This window comes from Drosophila tropicalis, unplaced genomic scaffold, assembly GCF_018151085.1.
Source record: "Drosophila tropicalis isolate 14030-0801.00 unplaced genomic scaffold, ASM1815108v1 contig_859, whole genome shotgun sequence".
Taxonomy (NCBI): domain Eukaryota; kingdom Metazoa; phylum Arthropoda; class Insecta; order Diptera; family Drosophilidae; genus Drosophila; species Drosophila tropicalis.
The window spans coordinates 11840121-11856994 of NW_027173353.1; the positions used below are offsets into that span (position 1 = coordinate 11840121).

Consider the following 16874-nt stretch of genomic DNA (forward strand, 5'->3'; position numbering starts at 1 on the left):
GCCCGTTAAAGCTATTGCGTGTGGTCTTGCATATACTGCACAGTTTATATCTCGCAATCAGACTCAGCCGCATCGGACTACTGTATCATACAGAAACGTTTCTATATAACTTCGTTATTTTTTGAGCTATTGTGGTAAAAGGTTATATTGGTGAGTTTATTACGCCTAAAATCTACTGTGCCTAATTTGATCAATAATATTAAGTTTCACGATAATAGCACAGAAAATAACGAAGTTTTTGATAAAAGTCACTGTTCGAGACTTTGGGGTTTGTATGGGAGCTATATGATATAGTGGTCCGATCCGGCTGAATCCGAGATATACAACCCCTGCAGTATATACAAGCCTATGTGCAAAATTTCAGCTCTGTAGCTCTTACGGTCTAAGAGGAGTTTGCGTTGATCCAGACGGACGGACATGGCTATTTGAACTCGTCTCGTCGTGCTGATCAAGAATATATATACTTTATTATTGTGTGGTGGGAGATGCTTCGTTCTATGCGTTGCACACTTTTGACCAAAATTAATATACCCTTTTTGCAAGGGTATAATGATAAAAACGCCGAAATTGCCCTGTTTAAAATAATAGCAGCAAAAATCGATAATGTTAAATGTGACATCTAAATTTAATTTATAAGTTCATCTATTAAATTAATTATTTTCCTTATGAACTAATACTTGGTTGTGAACCCGTTATTAGCTAAAACAGCTAGTATATCCACGTATACATTTGCATCCATAATCCCAATAATCATGTGGTAGGGCCTACTCCGCCATATGAAAAGCAGGCCCATATTGATATTTTCAATCCACCATGTTTTACTGTCTTTAGAGTGTGGTTAGGTTGATATTCTGTGTTTGGGAGGCGATGGACATATTGTCTGAATCCAGTTTCACCGAACAATGCACAATACCCCCACCACATTTCGCGGATCTTCTCCAGATTCAGTTGATAGTGATGAAAAAAAAAGACATTTGTGTTTCAACTTTGATTCAATAATTTAAATATATTTATGAATTTGTTGCTAACTTAAAATAATACAATAATTTATTATTCTTCTAAGATAAGTCTAGTAATTTGGAATGATTAACCAACCAACTTCAGTCTCAAAAACTTAAATATCTATGATAAAGAATCTCTTTGGCTTAATCGACTTCCTCAACAGTGGGTCCAGAGTAGCTACCAAATCCTCCAGCCTGCTGACCACAGTTGCCACCAGATCCAGATCCGGCCGGCTGACTGGCAGACTGATGCATTCGTGTCATGATCGGCGAACAGTGTTTGGTGAGTTCCTCCAGTTTGTGATCGAACTCTTCTTTTTCGGCTGTGGTGTTAGTATCCAGCCATTTAATGGTCTCGTCACACTTTTCAATAACAGAGGACTTGTCTGTCTCGCTGAGCTTGTCGGCACTGGCCTGCTCCACAGCCTGTTTCACGTTAAAGACGTAAGACTCCAAGCTGTTGCGGGAAGAGATCCGTTGGCGCTGTCTCTCGTCCTCATCGGCATAACGCTCCGCATCGTTCACCATTCGGTCGATATCAGCTTGCGACAGACGTCCCTTGTCGTTCTTGATCGTGATATTCTTGGCCTTGCCCGTGCTCATCTCCTTAGCGGTGACATTGAGTATTCCGTTGGCATCCATGTCGAATGTGACTTCTATTTGGGGAACGCCTCTAGGTGCCGGAGGAATTCCAGATAGATCGAAGGTTCCCAGGGCATTGTTGTCTTTGGTCATCACTCGTTCGCCCTCGTAGACTTGAATAGAAACTCCAGGCTGATTGTCGGCATAGGTGGAGAAGGTTTTGGTTTGCTTGCAGGGGATCCGGCAATTGCGTTCGATCAATTTGGTCATAACTCCGCCAGCAGTTTCTATGCCAAGTGAGAGTGGTGCCACATCCACCAGAAGAACGTCCTGGATCTTGCCGCTCTGGTCGCCACTGAGAATAGCAGCTTGGACAGCAGCTCCATATGCCACAGCTTCGTCTGGGTTGATTGAGAGGTTCAGACTCTTTCCGTTGAAGAACTGTTGGAGCAGGCTCTGCACCTTGGGAATCCGGGTGGAGCCGCCCACAAGTACAATGTCATGGATTTGTCCCTTGTCCATCTTGGCATCATTTAGAGCCTTCTCCACAGGCTGTAAAGTATTGCGGAAGAGGTCGGCACACAGCTCCTCAAAACGGGCACGACTTATTTTAGTGTAGAAGTCATGTCCCTCGAACAATGCGTCCACCTCAATGGTGGCTTCTGTGCTGGATGACAGGGTGCGCTTGGCACGTTCAGCCGCTGTGCGAAGGCGCCGCAGTGCCCGTGGATTTGACCGCAGGTCCTTTTTGTACTTGCGCTTGAATTCATCGGCCAAATGTGTCACTAGTCGGTTGTCAAAGTCCTCTCCGCCAAGATGTGTGTCGCCGGCAGTGGCCCGAACCTCAAACAGAGATCCTTCGTCAATAGTTAGAATGGAAACATCGAAAGTACCGCCTCCCAAGTCGAATATCAACACATTCCTCTCTCCCTTCAGATTCTTGTCCAGGCCATAGGCCAAAGCCGCCGCCGTTGGCTCGTTAATGATTCTCAGCACATTTAGACCAGCAATATGGCCAGCATCCTTGGTAGCCTGTCTCTGGGAGTCGTTGAAGTAGGCTGGCACTGTGATGACTGCATCTGTGATGCTCTGGCCCAAATATGCCTCGGCTGTCTCCTTCATCTTGGCCAGCACCATCGAGCTAATCTCCTCGGGCGCGAAACGCTTCGACTCGCCTTTAAACTCAACTCCCAACTTGGGCTTGCCTCCATCGCTGACCACCTTGAATGGCCAGTGCTTGATGTCCTCCGCTATCTTGGGATCGTCGTACTTGCGGCCTATCAAACGCTTAGCATCGAATACTGTGTTCCTTGGATTCATGGCCACCTGGTTCTTAGCGGCATCGCCTATCAGGCGCTCCGAGTCGGTGAATGCCACATAACTGGGCGTCGTCCGATTGCCCTGGTCATTGGCTATAATCTCCACCTTTCCATGTTGATAGACACCCACGCAGGAGAACGTGGTACCCAAATCTATTCCGATTGCAGGCATTTTTTTCCTTTGTTTTTCTTGTTGCTTTACTTGGATAATTTACTTCTTGAATGATTCTGTTTTGCTTGAATTTGTAAATTAACTTGTTTACTTTTTAGTTTGTTTAAACAATTTTAGTTGTTCGCTTTTAACGTTTAATGTTTTTCAGTTGCTTAGCTTGTTCAGCTAGTCGCTTGTTTTGTTTTGCTTGTTTCTGTGATGTATCACTTCGCTTGCTTGAATTGAATTGCTGCGAAGAGAAATTGTCGGCCCTATTTATACCTGGCCGCTCTCTTTCGGAAACTTCGAGGCGTTCTCTTCTCGAACTCTCTCGAACAATCGACAGATTGATGTGAGTGTGAAAGGGAGAGAACATATCTGGCCCGCAATATGTACTGCTGAGAGGGTGGAAATTTCTCAAAAGTATTTTTTCTCTTTTTTTCTACCTACCTCAACAATCATTGCCAATTAATATTAGATTTTAGGTTCTGGAAGATTCCTTCGTGCTTTGGTTTGGTTTTGATTATAATTAAGGTCTTTGGTGGCTTTAGATGTGACACTTTTTTCTGCTGATCTCAACTCACGTGAGTTAAAGTTTAAACAAGTTTTGCGGTCGTTGACCGATTGTGAATAGTGGGATCTGATATTTTTATGAATGGGCTGCAATACATATGTACATATTTATGTATGTATGTATGTACATGTACATACATATGTAGTTATGTATGTACATACATACATATGTGCTCATTTGTATATGAATGTATGTATGTATGTAAATCGGAACCGGATTAATTTATGAATTGAACCTAATTTAATAGTTCAAATTTTATTTACTCTGAAAGGAAATGAAGAAGATTGTTACATACATATATGAAATTTTATTCGATTATTGTGTTTTTTAACATTTATTTGTAACAGGATTCTTGAACTTATTTTTTAACAGTTTGACAACAAGCTAAAATATCCTACAAACTTCCATGAAGAGGTCGATAATGCAATTCCATAAACACCAACTGGTCTAGTCAAATCATTTGCCCTCAGAGGGTCAACATGAAGATCAATCTCATTGCTAAAAACTGTAATTTTTTCCGTTTCAAATTATTTGGAAAAAGAATGCTGATAATAGAAGCTCTGACAAATTGTATATAAGAGCAGAAACGAATCAAAAAGAACTATTCTCGATTTCAATAATGAATTTTATTAAAATAGCACTCCTCTTAGACCGTAAGAGCTACAGAGCTGAAATTTTGCACATAGGCTTGTATATACTGCAGGGGTTGTATATCTCGGATTCAGCCGGATCGGACCACTATATCATATAGCTCCCATACAAACCCCAAAGTCTCGAACAGTGACTTTTATCAAAAACTTCGTTATTTTCTGTGCTATTATCGTGAAACTTAATATTATTGATCAAATTAGGCACAGTAGATTTTAGGCGTAATAAACTCACCAATATAACCTTTTACCACAATAGCTCAAAAAATAACGAAGTTATATAGAAACGTTTCTGTATGATACAGTAGTCCGATGCGGCTGAGTCTGATTGCGAGATATAAACTGTGCAGTATATGCAAGACCACACGCAATAGCTTTAACGGGCTAGGAGAAGTTCGCGTTGATCCACACGGACGGACGGACAGGCATGTCGTGCTGATCAAGAATATCTACACTTTATATGGTCGGAAATGCTTCCTTCAATGCGTTGCGAACTGCTGATCAAACTGAACAAAAAATGCATTCAATATAAATGGGCTGTGCTCAAACGCTGCTGGCAACAATTTTTTATTTAATTTTCATTTTCTTGTGGAATGTATAGCCTTTTCTCAGGATGGACAACTGCATTCCAGGCGTCTTCGAACATACTTGTACCATAATTCGTACATGCAACGGGATCGGCTATATTCATAGCCTTTTCAGCAAAAAATTGCGATTTACATGCTTGCAAATCGCGACGGCAATCAGGATCCATTGGATTTGTTGGATCGCACTGTCTGCATATTGGGACTGCTGGAGCAGTGGTTCCAACTATGACCAGTGCTACTAAAAATGACACGAGTGCTATGTTAATAAAATTCATTATTGAAATCGAGAATCGTTCTTTTTGATTCGTTTCTGCTCTTATATACAATTTGTCAGAGCTTCTATTATCAGCATTCTTTTTCCAAATAATTTGAAACGGAAAAAATTACAGTTTTTAGCAATGAGATTGATCTTCATGTTGACCCTCTGAGGGCAAATGATTTGACTAGACCAGTTGGTGTTTATGGAATTGCATTATCGACCTCTTCATGGAAGTTTGTAGGATATTTTAGCTTGTTGTCAAACTGTTAAAAAATAAGTTCAAGAATCCTGTTACAAATAAATGTTAAAAAACACAATAATCGAATAAAATTTCATATATGTATGTAACAATCTTCTTCATTTCCTTTCAGAGTAAATAAAATTTGAACTATTAAATTAGGTTCAATTCATAAATTAATCCGGTTCCGATTTACATACATACATACATTCATATACTAATGAGCACATATGTATGTACATATGTACATACATAACTACATATGTATGTATGTACATGTACATACATACATACATAAATATGTATGTATTGCAGCCCATTCATAAAAATATCAGATCCCACTATTCACAATCGGTCAACGACCGCAAAACTTGTTTAAACTTTAACTCACGTGAGTTGAGATCAGCAGAAAAAAGTGTCACATCTAAAGCCACCAAAGACCTTAATTATAATCAAAACCAAACCAAAGCACGAAGGAATCTTCCAGAACCTAAAATCTAATATTAATTGGCAATGATTGTTGAGGTAGGTAGAAAAAAAGAGAAAAAATACTTTTGAGAAATTTCCACCCTCTCAGCAGTACATATTGCGGGACAGATATGTTCTCTCCCTTTCACACTCACATCAATCTGTCGATTGTTCGAGAGAGTTCGAGAAGAGAACGCCTCGAAGTTTCCGAAAGAGAGCGGCCAGGTATAAATAGGGCCGACAATTTCTCTTCGCAGCAATTCAATTCAAGCAAGCGAAGTGATAACATCACAGAAACAAGCAAAACAAAACAAGCGACTAGCTGAACAAGCTAAGCAACTGAAAAACATTAAACGTTAAAAGCGAACAACTAAAATTGTTTAAACAAACTAAAAAGTAAACAAGTTAATTTACAAATTCAAGCAAAACAGAATCATTCAAGAAGTAAATTATCCAAGTAAAGCAACAAGAAAAACAAAGGAAAAAAATGCCTGCAATCGGAATAGATTTGGGTACCACGTTCTCCTGCGTGGGTGTCTATCAACATGGAAAGGTGGAGATTATAGCCAATGACCAGGGCAATCGGACGACGCCCAGTTATGTGGCATTCACCGACTCGGAGCGCCTGATAGGCGATGCCGCTAAGAACCAGGTGGCCATGAATCCAAGGAACACAGTATTCGATGCTAAGCGTTTGATAGGCCGCAAGTACGACGATCCCAAGATAGCGGAGGACATCAAGCACTGGCCATTCAAGGTGGTCAGCGATGGAGGCAAGCCCAAGTTGGGAGTTGAGTTTAAAGGCGAGTCGAAGCGTTTCGCGCCCGAGGAGATTAGCTCGATGGTGCTGGCCAAGATGAAGGAGACAGCCGAGGCATATTTGGGCCAGAGCATCACAGATGCAGTCATCACAGTGCCAGCCTACTTCAACGACTCCCAGAGACAGGCTACCAAGGATGCTGGCCATATTGCTGGTCTAAATGTGCTGAGAATCATTAACGAGCCAACGGCGGCGGCTTTGGCCTATGGCCTGGACAAGAATCTGAAGGGAGAGAGGAATGTGTTGATATTCGACTTGGGAGGCGGTACTTTCGATGTTTCCATTCTAACTATTGACGAAGGATCTCTGTTTGAGGTTCGGGCCACTGCCGGCGACACACATCTTGGCGGAGAGGACTTTGACAACCGACTAGTGACACATTTGGCCGATGAATTCAAGCGCAAGTACAAAAAGGACCTGCGGTCAAATCCACGGGCACTGCGGCGCCTTCGCACAGCGGCTGAACGTGCCAAGCGCACCCTGTCATCCAGCACAGAAGCCACCATTGAGGTGGACGCATTGTTCGAGGGACATGACTTCTACACTAAAATAAGTCGTGCCCGTTTTGAGGAGCTGTGTGCCGACCTCTTCCGCAATACTTTACAGCCTGTGGAGAAGGCTCTAAATGATGCCAAGATGGACAAGGGACAAATCCATGACATTGTACTTGTGGGCGGCTCCACCCGGATTCCCAAGGTGCAGAGCCTGCTCCAACAGTTCTTCAACGGAAAGAGTCTGAACCTCTCAATCAACCCAGACGAAGCTGTGGCATATGGAGCTGCTGTCCAAGCTGCTATTCTCAGTGGCGACCAGAGCGGCAAGATCCAGGACGTTCTTCTGGTGGATGTGGCACCACTCTCACTTGGCATAGAAACTGCTGGCGGAGTTATGACCAAATTGATCGAACGCAATTGCCGGATCCCCTGCAAGCAAACCAAAACCTTCTCCACCTATGCCGACAATCAGCCTGGAGTTTCTATTCAAGTCTACGAGGGCGAACGAGTGATGACCAAAGACAACAATGCCCTGGGAACCTTCGATCTATCTGGAATTCCTCCGGCACCTAGAGGCGTTCCCCAAATAGAAGTCACATTCGACATGGATGCCAACGGAATACTCAATGTCACCGCTAAGGAGATGAGCACGGGCAAGGCCAAGAATATCACGATCAAGAACGACAAGGGACGTCTGTCGCAAGCTGATATCGACCGAATGGTGAACGATGCGGAGCGTTATGCCGATGAGGACGAGAGACAGCGCCAACGGATCTCTTCCCGCAACAGCTTGGAGTCTTACGTCTTTAACGTGAAACAGGCTGTGGAGCAGGCCAGTGCCGACAAGCTCAGCGAGACAGACAAGTCCTCTGTTATTGAAAAGTGTGACGAGACCATTAAATGGCTGGATACTAACACCACAGCCGAAAAAGAAGAGTTCGATCACAAACTGGAGGAACTCACCAAACACTGTTCGCCGATCATGACACGAATGCATCAGTCTGCCAGTCAGCCGGCCGGATCTGGATCTGGTGGCAACTGTGGTCAGCAGGCTGGAGGATTTGGTAGCTACTCTGGACCCACTGTTGAGGAAGTCGATTAAGCCAAAGAGATTCTTTATCATAGATATTTAAGTTTTTGAGACTGAAGTTGGTTGGTTAATCATTCCAAATTACTAGACTTATCTTAGAAGAATAATAAATTATTGTATTATTTTAAGTTAGCAACAAATTCATAAATATATTTAAATTATTGAATCAAAGTTGAAACACAAATGTCTTTTTTTTTCATCACTATCAACTGAATCTGGAGAAGATCCGCGAAATGTGGTGGGGGTATTGTGCATTGTTCGGTGAAACTGGATTCAGACAATATGTCCATCGCCTCCCAAACACAGAATATCAACCTAACCACACTCTAAAGACAGTAAAACATGGTGGATTGAAAATATCAATATGGGCCTGCTTTTCATATGGCGGAGTAGGCCCTACCACATGATTATTGGGATTATGGATGCAAATGTATACGTGGATATACTAGCTGTTTTAGCTAATAACGGGTTCACAACCAAGTATTAGTTCATAAGGAAAATAATTAATTTAATAGATGAACTTATAAATTAAATTTAGATGTCACATTTAACATTATCGATTTTTGCTGCTATTATTTTAAACAGGGCAATTTCGGCGTTTTTATCATTATACCCTTGCAAAAAGGGTATATTAATTTTGGTCAAAAGTGTGCAACGCATAGAACGAAGCATCTCCCACCACACAATAATAAAGTATATATATTCTTGATCAGCACGACGAGACGAGTTCAAATAGCCATGTCCGTCCGTCTGGATCAACGCAAACTCCTCTTAGACCGTAAGAGCTACAGAGCTGAAATTTTGCACATAGGCTTGTATATACTGCAGGGGTTGTATATCTCGGATTCAGCCGGATCGGACCACTATATCATATAGCTCCCATACAAACCCCAAAGTCTCGAACAGTGACTTTTATCAAAAACTTCGTTATTTTCTGTGCTATTATCGTGAAACTTAATATTATTGATCAAATTAGGCACAGTAGATTTTAGGCGTAATAAACTCACCAATATAACCTTTTACCACAATAGCTCAAAAAATAACGAAGTTATATAGAAACGTTTCTGTATGATACAGTAGTCCGATGCGGCTGAGTCTGATTGCGAGATATAAACTGTGCAGTATATGCAAGACCACACGCAATAGCTTTAACGGGCTAGGAGAAGTTCGCGTTGATCCACACGGACGGACGGACAGGCATGTCGTGCTGATCAAGAATATCTACACTTTATATGGTCGGAAATGCTTCCTTCAATGCGTTGCGAACTGCTGATCAAACTGAACAAAAGATGCATTCAATATAAATGGGCTGTGCTCAAACGCTGCTGGCAACAATTTTTTATTTAATTTTCATTTTCTTGTGGAATGTATAGCCTTTTCTCAGGATGGAAAACTGCATTCCAGGCGTCTTCGAGCATACTTGTACCATAATTCATAGAATATGCCAAAGTATGACATCCGTGACCGGCCGTGGTGATACATGCAACGGGACCGGCTATATTCATAGCCTTTTCAGCAAAAGTTTGCGATTTACATGCTTGCAAATCGCGACGGCAATCAGGATCCATTGGATTTGTTGGATCGCACTGTCTGCATATTGGGACTGCTGGAGCAGTGGTTCCAACTATGACCAGTGCTACTAAAAATGACACGAGTGCTATTTTAATAAAATTCATTATTGAAATCGAGAATAGTTCTTTTTGATTCGTTTCTGCTCTTATATACAATTTGTCAGAGCTTCTATTATCAGCATTCTTTTTCCAAATAATTTGAAACGGAAAAAATTACAGTTTTTAGCAATGAGATTGATCTTCATGTTGACCCTCTGAGGGCAAATGATTTGACTAGACCATTTGGTGTTTATGGAATTGCATTATCGACCTCTTCATGGAAGTTTGTAGGATATTTTAGCTTGTTGTCAAACTGTTAAAAAATAAGTTCAAGAATCCTGTTACAAATAAATGTTAAAAAACACAATAATCGAATAAAATTTCATATATGTATGTAACAATCTTCTTCATTTCCTTTCAGAGTAAATAAAATTTGAACTATTAAATTAGGTTCAATTCATAAATTAATCCGGTTCCGATTTACATACATACATACATTCATATACAAATGAGCACATATGTATGTATGTACATACATAACTACATATGTATGTACATGTACATACATACATACATAAATATGTATGTATTGCAGCCCATTCATAAAAATATCAGATCCCACTATTCACAATCGGTCAACGACCGCAAAACTTGTTTAAACTTTAACTCACGTGAGTTGAGATCAGCAGAAAAAAGTGTCACATCTAAAGCCACCAAAGACCTTAATTATAATCAAAACCAAACCAAAGCACGAAGGAATCTTCCAGAACCTAAAATCTAATATTAATTGGCAATGATTGTTGAGGTAGGTAGAAAAAAAGAGAAAAAATACTTTTGAGAAATTTCCACCCTCTCAGCAGTACATATTGCGGGCCAGATATGTTCTCTCCCTTTCACACTCACATCAATCTGTCGATTGTTCGAGAGAGTTCGAGAAGAGAACGCCTCGAAGTTTCCGAAAGAGAGCGGCCAGGTATAAATAGGGCCGACAATTTCTCTTCGCAGCAATTCAATTCAAGCAAGCGAAGTGATAACATCACAGAAACAAGCAAAACAAAACAAGCGACTAGCTGAACAAGCTAAGCAACTGAAAAACATTAAACGTTAAAAGCGAACAACTAAAATTGTTTAAACAAACTAAAAAGTAAACAAGTTAATTTACAAATTCAAGCAAAACAGAATCATTCAAGAGGTAAATTATCCAAGTAAAGCAACAAGAAAAACAAAGGAAAAAAATGCCTGCAATCGGAATAGATTTGGGTACCACGTTCTCCTGCGTGGGTGTCTATCAACATGGAAAGGTGGAGATTATAGCCAATGACCAGGGCAATCGGACGACGCCCAGTTATGTGGCATTCACCGACTCGGAGCGCCTGATAGGCGATGCCGCTAAGAACCAGGTGGCCATGAATCCAAGGAACACAGTATTCGATGCTAAGCGTTTGATAGGCCGCAAGTACGACGATCCCAAGATAGCGGAGGACATCAAGCACTGGCCATTCAAGGTGGTCAGCGATGGAGGCAAGCCCAAGTTGGGAGTTGAGTTTAAAGGCGAGTCGAAGCGTTTCGCGCCCGAGGAGATTAGCTCGATGGTGCTGGCCAAGATGAAGGAGACAGCCGAGGCATATTTGGGCCAGAGCATCACAGATGCAGTCATCACAGTGCCAGCCTACTTCAACGACTCCCAGAGACAGGCTACCAAGGATGCTGGCCATATTGCTGGTCTAAATGTGCTGAGAATCATTAACGAGCCAACGGCGGCGGCTTTGGCCTATGGCCTGGACAAGAATCTGAAGGGAGAGAGGAATGTGTTGATATTCGACTTGGGAGGCGGTACTTTCGATGTTTCCATTCTAACTATTGACGAAGGATCTCTGTTTGAGGTTCGGGCCACTGCCGGCGACACACATCTTGGCGGAGAGGACTTTGACAACCGACTAGTGACACATTTGGCCGATGAATTCAAGCGCAAGTACAAAAAGGACCTGCGGTCAAATCCACGGGCACTGCGGCGCCTTCGCACAGCGGCTGAACGTGCCAAGCGCACCCTGTCATCCAGCACAGAAGCCACCATTGAGGTGGACGCATTGTTCGAGGGACATGACTTCTACACTAAAATAAGTCGTGCCCGTTTTGAGGAGCTGTGTGCCGACCTCTTCCGCAATACTTTACAGCCTGTGGAGAAGGCTCTAAATGATGCCAAGATGGACAAGGGACAAATCCATGACATTGTACTTGTGGGCGGCTCCACCCGGATTCCCAAGGTGCAGAGCCTGCTCCAACAGTTCTTCAACGGAAAGAGTCTGAACCTCTCAATCAACCCAGACGAAGCTGTGGCATATGGAGCTGCTGTCCAAGCTGCTATTCTCAGTGGCGACCAGAGCGACAAGATCCAGGACGTTCTTCTGGTGGATGTGGCACCACTCTCACTTGGCATAGAAACTGCTGGCGGAGTTATGACCAAATTGATCGAACGCAATTGCCGGATCCCCTGCAAGCAAACCAAAACCTTCTCCACCTATGCCGACAATCAGCCTGGAGTTTCTATTGAAGTCTACGAGGGCGAACGAGTGATGACCAAAGACAACAATGCCCTGGGAACCTTCGATCTATCTGGAATTCCTCCGGCACCTAGAGGCGTTCCCCAAATAGAAGTCACATTCGACATGGATGCCAACGGAATACTCAATGTCACCGCTAAGGAGATGAGCACGGGCAAGGCCAAGAATATCACGATCAAGAACGACAAGGGACGTCTGTCGCAAGCTGATATCGACCGAATGGTGAACGATGCGGAGCGTTATGCCGATGAGGACGAGAGACAGCGCCAACGGATCTCTTCCCGCAACAGCTTGGAGTCTTACGTCTTTAACGTGAAACAGGCTGTGGAGCAGGCCAGTGCCGACAAGCTCAGCGAGACAGACAAGTCCTCTGTTATTGAAAAGTGTGACGAGACCATTAAATGGCTGGATACTAACACCACAGCCGAAAAAGAAGAGTTCGATCACAAACTGGAGGAACTCACCAAACACTGTTCGCCGATCATGACACGAATGCATCAGTCTGCCAGTCAGCTGGCCGGATCTGGATCTGGTGGCAACTGTGGTCAGCAGGCTGGAGGATTTGGTAGCTACTCTGGACCCACTGTTGAGGAAGTCGATTAAGCCAAAGAGATTCTTTATCATAGATATTTAAGTTTTTGAGACTGAAGTTGGTTGGTTAATCATTCCAAATTACTAGACTTATCTTAGAAGAATAATAAATTATTGTATTGTTTTAAGTTAGCAACAAATTCATAAATATATTTAAATTATTGAATCAAAGTTGAAACACAAATGTCCTTTTTTTCATCACTATCAACTGAATCTGGAGAAGATCCGCGAAATGTGGTGGGGGTATTGTGCATTGTTCGGTGAAACTGGATTCAGACAATATGTCCATCGCCTCCCAAACACAGAATATCAACCTAACCACACTCTAAAGACAGTAAAACATGGTGGATTGAAAATATCAATATGGGCCTGCTTTTCATATGGCGGAGTAGGCCCTACCACATGATTATTGGGATTATGGATGCAAATGTATACGTGGATATACTAGCTGTTTTAGCTAATAACGGGTTCACAACCAAGTATTAGTTCATAAGGAAAATAATTAATTTAATAGATGAACTTATAAATTAAATTTAGATGTCACATTTAACATTATCGATTTTTGCTGCTATTATTTTAAACAGGGCAATTTCGGCGTTTTTATCATTATACCCTTGCAAAAAGGGTATATTAATTTTGGTCAAAAGTGTGCAACGCATAGAACGAAGCATCTCCCACCACACAATAATAAAGTATATATATTCTTGATCAGCACGACGAGACGAGTTCAAATAGCCATGTCCGTCCGTCTGGATCAACGCAAACTCCTCTTAGACCGTAAGAGCTACAGAGCTGAAATTTTGCACATAGGCTTGTATATACTGCAGGGGTTGTATATCTCGGATTCAGCCGGATCGGACCACTATATCATATAGCTCCCATACAAACCCCAAAGTCTCGAACAGTGACTTTTATCAAAAACTTCGTTATTTTCTGTGCTATTATCGTGAAACTTAATATTATTGATCAAATTAGGCACAGTAGATTTTAGGCGTAATAAACTCACCAATATAACCTTTTACCACAATAGCTCAAAAAATAACGAAGTTATATAGAAACGTTTCTGTATGATACAGTAGTCCGATGCGGCTGAGTCTGATTGCGAGATATAAACTGTGCAGTATATGCAAGACCACACGCAATAGCTTTAACGGGCTAGGAGAAGTTCGCGTTGATCCACACGGACGGACGGACAGGCATGTCGTGCTGATCAAGAATATCTACACTTTATATGGTCGGAAATGCTTCCTTCAATGCGTTGCGAACTGCTGATCAAACTGAACAAAAGATGCATTCAATATAAATGGGCTGTGCTCAAACGCTGCTGGCAACAATTTTTTATTTAATTTTCATTTTCTTGTGGAATGTATAGCCTTTTCTCAGGATGGAAAACTGCATTCCAGGCGTCTTCGAGCATACTTGTACCATAATTCATAGAATATGCCAAAGTATGACATCCGTGACCGGCCGTGGTGATACATGCAACGGGACCGGCTATATTCATAGCCTTTTCAGCAAAAGTTTGCGATTTACATGCTTGCAAATCGCGACGGCAATCAGGATCCATTGGATTTGTTGGATCGCACTGTCTGCATATTGGGACTGCTGGAGCAGTGGTTCCAACTATGACCAGTGCTACTAAAAATGACACGAGTGCTATTTTAATAAAATTCATTATTGAAATCGAGAATAGTTCTTTTTGATTCGTTTCTGCTCTTATATACAATTTGTCAGAGCTTCTATTATCAGCATTCTTTTTCCAAATAATTTGAAACGGAAAAAATTACAGTTTTTAGCAATGAGATTGATCTTCACATTTCCATATTGTTCATATTTATACATTTCATAAAATTTGAAAATTTCGCGAATTTGAAAATTTTTGTACAATTTATTTTATTTCTTAGATTTAAATTAAATGTTTGTCTAGATTTCGACCTTATTGATGTTAATCAAAAAACTTTGTTTGAGCGGGGCTTCCCTCTTTTTTGCATATAGTACAATATACTATTACAAAATATTTGGGCGCGACGATTAGTTGGTTAAGGCGAAGCCCTTTACACTAATTCAGCTGGCGCCCAGGGGTATGCACACAAAAAAGGTGGAATCTGCAGTTGCAAGCTTTGCCGTTCTTTTTTCGCTTCATGTAGTTTGAATTCTCAACTACTTTTAGCGTTGAAGATATGGTATGGCCATTACAATTGTGGATTCTTTAGCGAAGTCTGCTGATGATAGAACTTGGTGGTTCTTGAAATAGCTATACAGACAACCTGCTCACCTTTTGTGCTGCCTAGAATTTAAAATCTTACAAATAAATCAGTAAGATTGACCTGAAGCCCCGCTCAAACAAAGTTTTTTGTTTAAATTAAATGTTTTAGGGGGTTTTTAGGCGAGTGCCTCAGGAGTCCTGATTCAAGGATCGGAGAATGCACAGAAGCACATTAAGCTTAAAATTGTATATATATTTTGGGACTGAAACTTTTTTGGTTCTTGCCATTAACTCCTAATAAATGTAACTATGATAAAACCAGAACACAAAAAGATTTCATGATGAAGCTGGAAACTTTACCAAAACCAATAAATTTTGTATACTGTAAGTCAATTGACCTTATTAGAGAGTAAATTAGGTTGGTTTTGAAATCAATTGCCGTGCAGACAGATTACTCCAGAAGAGTTCAAAAGAATTAGGCAATCAAATATGGAAGCGAATCGAATCGAATATAGAGGTTTATCAAAGCATTTACATACATTAACAAGTTAATGGTACGGGATTGTTCCTTACCTTAAAAGCCCCCACTTTATTATACCCTTGCAAAAAGGGTATATTAATTTTGGTCAGAAGTGTGCAACGCATAGAACGAAGCATCTCCCACCACACAATAATAAAGTATATATATTCTTGATCAGCACGACGAGACGAGTTCAAATAGCCATGTCCGTCCGTCTGGATCAACGCAAACTCCTCCTAGACCGTAAGAGCTACAGAGCTGAAACACACATACACATAGGCTTGTATATACTGCAGGGGTTGTATATCTCGGATTCAGCCGGATTGGACCACTATATCATATAGCTCCCATACAAACCCCAAAGTCACGAACAGTGACTTTTCGCAATAACTTCGTTATTTTCTGTGCTATTATTGTGAAACTTAATATTAGAGAGTTTATTATGCCTATAAACTACTGTGCCAAATTTGATCAAGATCGGGTGACTATATCATATAGCTCCCATAGGAGCGATCGGTCAAAAACAGTGACTTTTGTAAATAACTTCGTTACTTTTATCGCGATTGCTTTCAAATTAAATATTTGTTAGTTTAATATATCTGTTAATGACTGTGCCAAATTTGATCAAGATCGTGTGACTATATCATATAGCTCCCATAGGAACGATCGGTCGAAAACAGTGACTTTTGTAAATAACTTCGTTACTTTTACCGCGATTGCTTTCAAATTAAACATTTGTTAGTTTAGTATATCTGTTAATGACTGTGCCAAGTTTGATCAAGATCGGGTGACTATATCATATAGCTCCCATAGGAACGATCGGTCGAAAACAGTGACTTTTGTAAATAACTTCATTACTTTTACCACGATTGCTTTCAAATTAAACATTTGTTAGTTTAATATATCTGTTAATGACTGTGCCAAATTTGATCAAGATCGGGTGACTATATCATATAGCTCCCATAGGAACGATCGGTCGAAAACAGTGACTTTTGTAAATAACTTCGTTACTTTTACCGCGATTGCTTTCAAATTAAACATTTGTTAGTTTAATATATCTGTTAATGACTGTGCCGAATTTGATCAAGATCGGGTGACTATATCATATAGCTCCCATAGGAACGATGGGTCGAAAACAGTGACTTTTGTAAATAAC

General features: G+C 41.1%; 3 protein-coding genes across 3 annotated transcripts; 2 read left to right on the top strand and 1 right to left on the bottom strand.

Annotated features, from left to right (window-relative positions):
• Positions 1-986: 986 nt before the first annotated feature.
• LOC137582704 (major heat shock 70 kDa protein Ab-like) lies at positions 987-3285 on the bottom strand. The gene has a single exon (XM_068297344.1). It carries the CDS (start codon positions 3072-3074, stop codon positions 1146-1148), a length of 1929 nt encoding a protein of 642 aa, XP_068153445.1. The 5' UTR covers positions 3075-3285; the 3' UTR covers positions 987-1145.
• A 2815-nt stretch (positions 3286-6100) lies between these two features.
• On the top strand, positions 6101-8401 carry LOC137582705 (major heat shock 70 kDa protein Ab-like). Its single transcript, XM_068297345.1, has one exon. The coding sequence runs from the start codon at positions 6314-6316 to the stop codon at positions 8240-8242; it is 1929 nt and encodes a 642-aa protein (XP_068153446.1). The 5' UTR covers positions 6101-6313; the 3' UTR covers positions 8243-8401.
• A 2461-nt stretch (positions 8402-10862) lies between these two features.
• On the top strand, positions 10863-13163 carry LOC137582752 (major heat shock 70 kDa protein Ab-like). The gene has a single exon (XM_068297409.1). The coding sequence runs from the start codon at positions 11076-11078 to the stop codon at positions 13002-13004; it is 1929 nt and encodes a 642-aa protein (XP_068153510.1). The 5' UTR covers positions 10863-11075; the 3' UTR covers positions 13005-13163.
• The last annotated feature ends 3711 nt before the right edge of the window (positions 13164-16874 follow it).

Coding starts and splice junctions, on each gene's coding strand:
- LOC137582752 (XM_068297409.1), top strand. CDS start 11,076: ATGCCTGCAATCGGAATAGATTTGGGTACCACGTTCTCCTGCGTGGGT.
- LOC137582704 (XM_068297344.1), bottom strand. CDS start 3,074: ATGCCTGCAATCGGAATAGATTTGGGTACCACGTTCTCCTGCGTGGGT.
- LOC137582705 (XM_068297345.1), top strand. CDS start 6,314: ATGCCTGCAATCGGAATAGATTTGGGTACCACGTTCTCCTGCGTGGGT.